General features: G+C 35.7%; 1 protein-coding gene across 1 annotated transcript; it reads right to left on the bottom strand.

Annotated features, from left to right (window-relative positions):
• Nucleotides 1-6470: 6470 nt before the first annotated feature.
• On the bottom strand, nt 6471-6767 carry LOC112505938 (succinate dehydrogenase assembly factor 4, mitochondrial-like). Its single transcript, XM_025109973.1, has one exon. It carries the CDS (start codon nt 6765-6767, stop codon nt 6471-6473), a length of 297 nt encoding a protein of 98 aa, XP_024965741.1.
• Between the last annotated feature and the right edge of the window lie 2583 nt (nt 6768-9350).

Below are 9350 nucleotides of genomic sequence, written 5' to 3' on the forward strand. Positions count from 1 at the left end.
TCTTCCACGGTAAAGTTCACGTTCTTAGCAACCATTTTCTATTTTTGGTGAAGAAATAAGAGAAGAAAAACAATTTATATATGATTTGCTGTTTAAGACTAATTCTTAGCAAAGAGAAATGATTTGTTGTTTAAGACTTAGAAGAAAGTTAGTTCTTTCTGGTTAATAACTATGTAGAATACTTAAAAAGAGATTCTAACTTTCTTTTGAAGATAAGCGTAATGTGTTCTTTAGTTGTGTGTTCTTTTACATATGAACGTAAGTTAGGGTTCAAGAAGTATCTCTGCATGGAGATAGAACACAACTATTTATACCCATTGCATTAAATGCACATTTAATGCAATGCAATAGGGTTTGAACACGCGTCAAGCCTTTAGAGAAAGATTTGTTCTTTGCTACAGTGAATAGTACAAATGCCTATTCATGAGCAGACATCCTTTCATGGAGTTGGTGGGTAGTAGAGTCAACTAATCGGCTCCATACCGTACTATGCTCTAGAAAGGGTATGGGTTTGTCCTTTGTGTGTATAAGAACAAGACAAAAACAATCGTGCTCAACAAACTTCTTTTGATCGCTGAATGTTGGAATAACCTGAAGGTCTCTTCAGCATTCGTTGAGGCTTGGGCAGTCTTCACACATATGTAGACCAGGTTGTAATAACTAAATGCCGCTTCAGATCACGAACTCGCCAAACTCTAATCTTCAGTTTCAGTCTTCGACTTTCGCTGAAGGTTCTTTGGTGTGAGTTTTGTCTTATTGAAGTATCGTTATCACTGATGGACTTACATTACATGTTCTCAGCGATCACTGAACAGACTCAGTGATGATCGCTGGAACTGAAAGACAGAAACATAAATACTTCGTATAAGGTAAAAGGGATTATCATCAAATCACTAAGAGAAAGGATCAATAAGTCTCAAGAGCGAGCCAAACTTGTCTAGCGGTGGGTAGGCAAATGATTTCGGCCATGGCTTCTTTCGATAAGTAGGACTGAAGAAAGAGAAGAACCTTTTAGTCGGAATCTTTCCGCGTAGCATAATCGGAATTGGCAGAGGATTTTTCATCGATAATGATGGTTTCATGTGAGAAGATAAGGTTCCATCGGTGTGGCCTGTTCTGTTTTAATAGGCTAATAGAGGGGAAACTTGGCTTTTCCGAATAAGGTAGTTGGAAGATGAAAGTTTAATAGGGAGAAGATGAAGAAGGGTATGGAGGGGGAGAGTGGTGGCAGAAGAAGACCCGACCATGATCGAGAGAGGATCGCCAAGTTAGGCTGATACCATGAAAGTCTCCAAGATTGATTTTATATAAAACAGTTACAACAATAAATAGCTAAAGGTATCCTATAATTGGGGAGATAAAAACTATCCTAAAATAACATGATTGACTATCTAAAAATACATACAATCACATATAACAGAAGCTGTAAATTATGGTGGACTATTAGAAAGCACTGTCTTCCATCAGTTATTTGGCAAAGATGGTCAAGCACTACCTTTCACCATTTATTTGTCAAAGATGGTCGAATTTTTAGCTTCCATTTTCTTGTAGGCAAATTCCTTAAATTACATCATTTGGCTATTCTCCAACATTAAAAAAAAAACTTCTCTTTTTCCCTTCTACAAGGGGGTTTGGTGGTTTTCACCTCTTGCTGGTGGTGTTATGTGGTGGCAAAGAAGGAACCAAGGTGGAGGAGATGCAGTGGTCGATAGTAGGTGGTGACAAAGAAGGTTACTGGGGGATTCATTGGAGGAAAAAAAAGGAGTAGCCAGAGAAGGGAGAGAGATAACCGAGAAAAAAGTAGACCTGTTTGGATGGGGGGGAGTTGGTTATGTGCTTCTTCATCGGAAAACAAGGAGTGGGTCGAAGATGGCAAGGGCCAGGGGGAAGAGGATATGGGCAGTTTTTGTGGATGCTGTAAGGGAAAAGCTCGAGAGATTTTTAATATAACTTAGATATCATATAAAGTTTTTATTTCTAAAAAGAAAATGAAAGAAAATGTATAATGACCAAAAAGCCCCTGATTTAACCACAAGGGTGGTGCCTGATTGGTTTGAGCTTGGCTCCAAAAGTCAAAACTACCTGGAGGTCCTAGGTTCAAATCCAAGGAGAAATAAAAATCCCCTTGTGGCCACAGAGGTTCAAATGTGGTGACTCTGGGCTATCTGCAAAGCAGGTGGTCACCCTGGGATTAGTCGGGTTGGATATCCAGGTTAATAAAAAAAACCTGATTTAATGAAGCTAAAGTTGGGCTAGATGCAAGGACTGAATCAAAACAAAAGTGAAACCAAGATGACCATACATGTAATTATTTTGTTTTAAAGATCCAATCCGAATTTTCATAACCACATGGATGAAATCTATAATTTATTCCATTATATATTTGTAAAAGAAAAAAACACAAGCATGCATGAATAACGATTGGATTTTCCTGTTTTCCCTCTTCTGTTGACCAAGATCGACGAATGTTTATCTGCAGATGTAGGGCTCTCCTATACTTTAGAATTCATCTTCCTTCTTCCTTTTCCTTCTCAATATGTCTACACCTACCTAACTCTTTTCCATGGCTGATTTTCACGAATTCAAATGGCTACTGATGACTTAGAGAATGGTCCTGATCGTGGCACTTTTGGTGCCTGTTGTACTATGTGTTGTGCTTGGGCCTCTTTTATGATATGGACTCTCGTAATCTTCCTTCTCATTTTTGGAATCGCCTTCTTCGCTTTTGTCAGATCCAATCTACCAGAAGTCAGACTCCACAGGCTTGATGTTTACAATCTCAACGTGACGGAGCCAAAGAACAAGAACAAGGATACGCAATTGACAATTGATGTTCAGATTTTGGTGAACGTAACCAACAACAATAAAAAGATGACGTTATCATATGGGGGAATAGGTGTAGACACGATGGTCGAGGGTTTCTCATTGCCCAAGGTTCATTTGGAGGGATTCAGACAGAAACCCAATTCATGGAATGATTTGAAGATCCGGCCGCAGGAAATGAGATCTGCGGTGAATGATGATGATGCGACAGAGTTAATGCTGAGCGTCAAACAACATGAGGTTATTTTAAATGTGATGATGAAGGGGAAGATCGAGTTTTGGTTCAAAGGGCATTTGATGAGCCGATTACGTTTCAAGGTTTTGTGTGATGGTATTGAACAATCTCAGGTTGATCAAGCTCTTGCACCTTCATGTAATGTGAAATTAAGTCTTTTCAGGTAATTAACTACCATTAAATTCCTTATTCGTTTTTTTTTCTTTAATTCTTCAACAAGATTGAACAATCAAACATGCAATTGGGGTTTGATGCAGTTGAATCATGTATATGATTGAAGCTTTTTCATGGAGGCGATTGGATCTCAGGCCAGAGACGTACAGGTGGAATGGAAGAAGGTGCCTGCTGCCAATAATAAAAACCTATATGTTCACGTTACATTATGCTATTTCATGTCAATAAAGAATTGTGAGAAAGAGAGTATGTCTAACTTGTTTATTTTTAAGGTTTCTTGGATCAAGCATAGATGGTTTTCGGCTCGGATTTTCAACTTACTGCGTTTAGTTTAATACGTAAATTCGATGGTATTCGTTGTTTACTTTAGTTTTTCTTGTTTATTTCCTAAGATTCAGAAGGATATTTCTTTGATTTGATCTGTTGGTTAAGTAATTACCTTCATTGTCAATTTGTGATTGGTCCGATAACTGAAATTGATCTCATTTCACTTAAACAAAGGGCTATTTACTAAACTCTTGTTGTATAAGTGCTTATTAAGTGTCATCTACCTGACCAGTAAACTTGGCAAGCACTATAAGAGGCATAGCAAGAACCAAGAATTTATCTGGTAACCGAGGGAGAAGACCCTTACATGGTAAGCACTTACCGCATAAAGACGCTTACCACAATCCATTATGAAGGCCGAGAATGTGTTCCAACAAGGTAAATATAGATGATAACTCTTACTGTAAAGCACTTACACGAAAGCGTTTGGTAAAAGTACCAATGTAACAAACGTCATAATATCATCTAAGGCCAAAAGCTATATAGGAGATGATATTTTGGTTATATTGAGATATATATATATATATATATATATATATATATATATAAAGAGAGAGAAAGAGAGAGAGAGAGAGAGAGAGAGAGAGAAAGAGAGAGAGAGAGAGAGAGTGAGTTACACCAAATAAGGATCACAAAAAGATTGAAAACTGTGAGAACCACCTAAGCCTCAATATGGTTTTCATCTTGTGGTTTTAATTGAAAGATGTTTTGATTAAAAAGGGCATAATCAGCATTTTGGTAACAAGATTCACCAGATGAAACACAGATTCAGTAGATGAAACACATACTCACCATGCTATTTCACTTCATGAAATAAAACACATTTTATATAAATATGTTATTCACCTCATGAAATCCAAACATAATACCCATATATCGTCATTTCATCACATGAAATCAAACACAATTTTCATAATTTCCAAAAAATATTTCTCGAAACACACAGAGATTCATCTGATTAAACACATATGTTACCATTCTTCTAGGTTTCATTTGGTGAATCACATGAGTTCCTAAATTTAAATCTCTTCTCTAATAACCCAACCCCTGTCTATCATCTTATTTCCAATTTCATTTCTTTTTCATCGTTATGTTTATATATCTATGACAATCAGACCAAAAGATTTCAAATTTTGGATGGGGTGGTTATATTGTAAAGCTGAATCCGCCATCAATGTTCATAATCCATCCAAGAAATCTGATAAAATCCATGAAATGAAGATTTGGGATTACCCATCAACAAGAAAATTCAACACTTTGACTATAACGACTGGAAGCCGCCACAGATAATTTCTCCGACCAGAAACTCCTCGGTCGTGGCAGCCATAGATTAGCCTACAAAGCACTGCTCCGCAACGACTGTCTCGTTGCCGAAACCCTCTCACCAAAACAACCACCATTATGACATCTCTATTAAGCCAGAGAACGAAGCTGAAAATGAAATTTACATCCTATCCAAAATCCACAGTCCTCATCTCTTTTCCAACCCGCAATGCCACCGCCAACGATCACTTAGTCGAATATTACTTCCAACGGAAGTTGGGTTGCGTTAACGACGAACGCCATGTACGTCGAACCTGATTTACCAGTCGTTGACTGGGCCAACCATGTGTTGCGCCATGTTCCAGCGAAGTGCGATGGAGGAGTAGAATATGTTGACGACATTGTAGAAGAGGCATACGCTGTAGAGAACTGTGACGGGTCTGGTTAAATCGGCAACAAATCTAGCAAAACCTCTAGAGCTGAGTCCAATCCCTAACTCCCGTCACCATAACCACCACTGGAGCTTCATTTGAACCCTAGATGAAAACCTGTTCTTAGATCTAACCCTCATCCAACCCCAATCTCAAGATGATGTCTCCTCCTCTCCTGATAATCCTTCTTAGGGATATTGACTCAAAATTACAAGTTTGCCCAGAACTTTAAATTAGATGTGAGATTAGACCTCACTTTCACAAGTATTACAAAAATAACATTGTTTTTATGGCCTTTGATTAAAAGCATTGGATGACTGAGATAGATTCTCATGGTCCCCAACCTTCTTTTGGTCCTCATTGGAGAGGTCATTCAAGGAAGAACTGATTAGTTTGTGATAACTGTGAGATCCAATCTCAACCACATATCACCGGATAAATTTAAAATTAATAATTTTGGTAATTTGAGTTAAAATTATAATTAGAGGGAATTTTAGGTATTTTTTAAAAACTCATCTCTCTTCTCTCCTCTCTCCGACCTCGGATCTTCGGCCTCCGGTGAACATTATTCCGGTCGGTACCAAGTAATCACTATGATACACAATGTGATAACATTGTGGTATCATTGTGATACCATTGTGATACCATTGTGATGCCAACCTAACTTAACTGAAACCAAACTCGGCCTAGTTTTTTTGCAAGACCATAAAGAATGGTATGATAAACACAATAAACAACCAACTTCATACAATAAAATTTCTTCCATGACTCAAGTCCATTTTCGTGCCTTTGTAATCTTAGTACAAAACACCAGAGGCATAGAAGTCAAGGCTAGTTTCAATGGGGAAACTAATACTTTTAGTTTGCTGATTTTCCTGTTGTATCAAAGGATAAATGCACTTCATGCTTCTTTCAGTTTGATGACTAATTTAACACATTATAAACTATCGTTGATGAACATAACCACTACAATCTCAATGAACCTTTCACCCAACACATTGAATTTCAAACCTATTGATCTTCAATTCCAATGGCAATGATGAACTTCCAAATCACAATTTGTTTATTACTGAACATCGATACAAATAGACCATATCTATCTGATTATAATTAGTAAGACAACTAGAAAAACAGAAGGAAAATATTGATTAACATATAAAAAAATCTAGAAATTTAATCAGTGGAAACCTAATCTCTAGCACGCAAAGTCTGTAGATTTAGAAATCAGAGCAAAGACCATTACGTTCCCAATCACCATAACGAGTAGGCTCGAGACCTCGGGGACCACCAGATTTTCCGGTCTCTTCATCATTTTCCTCTCCGTGATCTTCATCTTCATCGTTTTCCTCTCCGTGATCTTGAGCTTTTTGGATCTTATCTTCTTCGTTAGTGGCTCCGTCCTGATCTTGGTGAGTTTGAAGGTTTTCAGTCAATTTGGAGATGAATCGATTTGTGGAGTTGGTGAATTCCTCGTCGTACTGTGAAACCATGTTGTTTGGAAGCGAAGCGGCCATTTAGGTATTGGTAAAGAAAGAGAGAGAATTTAGGGCAGGTTACCAAATGACTTGTCATTTTCTTTTACCAAATTACCCTCTATGATTATTTAAATATACTAATAAATATCTTAAATGATTGGTCCATATTGGACCTCATGGTCCAACTCAAACCTTAAAAACAAATATACACAATGTGATATTCATTGTAATACACAATGTGATACCCATTGTGATATACTGTGATACCGATTTCACCGGAGGTCGGAGATTGGAGGTCGGAGAGAGGAGAGAGAAGTTTTTAAAAAATACCTAATATACCATCTAATTATAATTTTAACTCAAACTACTATAATTATTAATTTCCTAATTTATCCATTGATTTGTGGTTGAGATTGGATCTCACATTGATTTGTGATTAAGATTGGATCTCACAGTTATCACAAACTAATCAGTTCTCCCTTGAATGGTCCCGTGTATATATATATATATATATATATATATATATGAATATTTGGGTGAATGAGGTTATAGTGTGTAACCAAAGATATGTTATTATATATGATTAGGGGAATTTATGCAATCCTTAGATTTATTAAATTCCAAGCTTGGTGTTATGGTTTTATGGCCCTTATATATGGAGGTTGTACATTTTTTGTTATCAAAGTAGGTTATATTTGTTCTTATCTTGAATACTAGAAAGTGGACACTAAAGGTTGAATGAGAGTCTTGAAGTAGTACTTAGATGGTTAATGGGCAGCTGCTAAGATTAACAAACCTTGACATGAAAGTTGAAACTCTTAGAAGTAGATGCTAAAGGTATTTGAGGACTTGAGGTGACGCCATTTTGGGTGTGCAATAAATTTACAGAATATGTAACCCCGATAACATTGATACGTGGAAATAAATATGTGTCCCCGACACAATCAATGGAAATGGTTCTACGCCGTCAACGAAAGATGTTATGTACATAAATTGTCAAGTTTTGATCATGTTGGGAGATTATATCTCTTTGTACAAATGTTACTATTTTCGGGTAATATCACTTTGGTCTACATCTTTCAATATAAATGGTTTATTGTTTTAAATAGAACTGTATGAACTCACTAGGTGTAAGCATAATACTTTTCTAAATGAAATGTATGCCAGACCCCATTAGTCACGGATCTAAAATTATTTCCGGTGATACCAGTGCAAGTGTAGTTTAGTAGCATCGGGGAATCATCATTTTTGGGTCAACTTGTTAGGCAAAATTGAACTTTTGAGAATTAGTAACACCCGATTGTAATCCAATTCAATCTAGAATTAGATTAGTTTGTTGTTAACTTTAATCCTATTGTTTGTTGATATTTAATCTCTCATACTTCCCCTTTTATGAGTTCAATCATATTATTTATTTATGAAAATATTAATTTTTTATAGATCGTATTTTTACCAATTTTAAGGGTGTTACACGGTTTAACTGTTTTGATCACTTCATATCGCCATATGACTTGAAAATTTCTTAAACCACCATTTACCGATTGGATTGTCAAAATGGGGTTAAATCGCCTAGGCTAAATCATATACATCCGTTGTCAAGATGCAATTAGAATAAACGAATAATGTCGTTTTTCTCACTATTCTTGTATATATTTCTTTAGAAACCATGTGAGTAATTCATTCTACTCGAAACAAAGACATAAAGCATTTTGACAAATATCGTTCAATCATTTCATTTTAATATCAGTTGTTTAACATCTTCAATAATTATACTATTTTAAATTTTTTAAAGATTTAAAAAAAGTTACTCCAACAGCTATATTAAACTCTCCTCTAAATTAGAAAAAAAAAATCTTCATAAATAAAAAAAAGATATGAAATATAACATATCTATTTAAAGATGCTATAAAATGGTAATATATAATGTCAGATGCATATTTATGCTATAAAGTGAGTTGAATGAAGAAGACAAAAAAACAGAGCATTAGAGTTATATCGTTCGTTGGAAGGTGGACAATTCAATTTATTGCATGCTTGGGTTGAATTGTGTGATCAAGAAAAATGGACCAGTCAACGAGAGAGGCCTGTAGAGGTTGACCTAGTAGAAGATAGGGGGTCGAAGAGAACAAAAGACGATGGTTTGGGCCAATACACCTCATCATCCTCAAATACAAACACGTCGATTGCTCATACAATGGGGAAGAAACCTCCAAAGGATAAAAGTAAATTTTTTTATTAACTAACTCTATCGACTGTATCGACAACGCGATGAAAGAACAATTCAATCTTGATGCTGAAAGTAAAGAAGCAATGAACAAATATACGGAAGCTATAAAAGAACGAGAGAGAAAAAAAGAATAACGAGAGAGGAAAAAAGAGGAACGAAAGAGAAAACAAGAGGAACTTAAAAAGGAAATAAAATGGATCAATCAACTATCACAGAGCAACAACGAAGATTGTACGATCAAAAATTCGGCAACTTTTAGACGAATAAAGATGTAATTTTATTCATGTTGTTTTATTAATCATGCATATTAGATTATATTATTTCTAATTTTATAGATTAGATTATATGTAATTTTATCAATATTGTATGTTTTAATATGTATAATTTTAATTTTA

Source organism: Cynara cardunculus (assembly GCF_001531365.2).
Source record: "Cynara cardunculus var. scolymus isolate 2C chromosome LG 2, CcrdV1, whole genome shotgun sequence".
Lineage (NCBI taxonomy): Eukaryota > Viridiplantae > Streptophyta > Magnoliopsida > Asterales > Asteraceae > Cynara > Cynara cardunculus.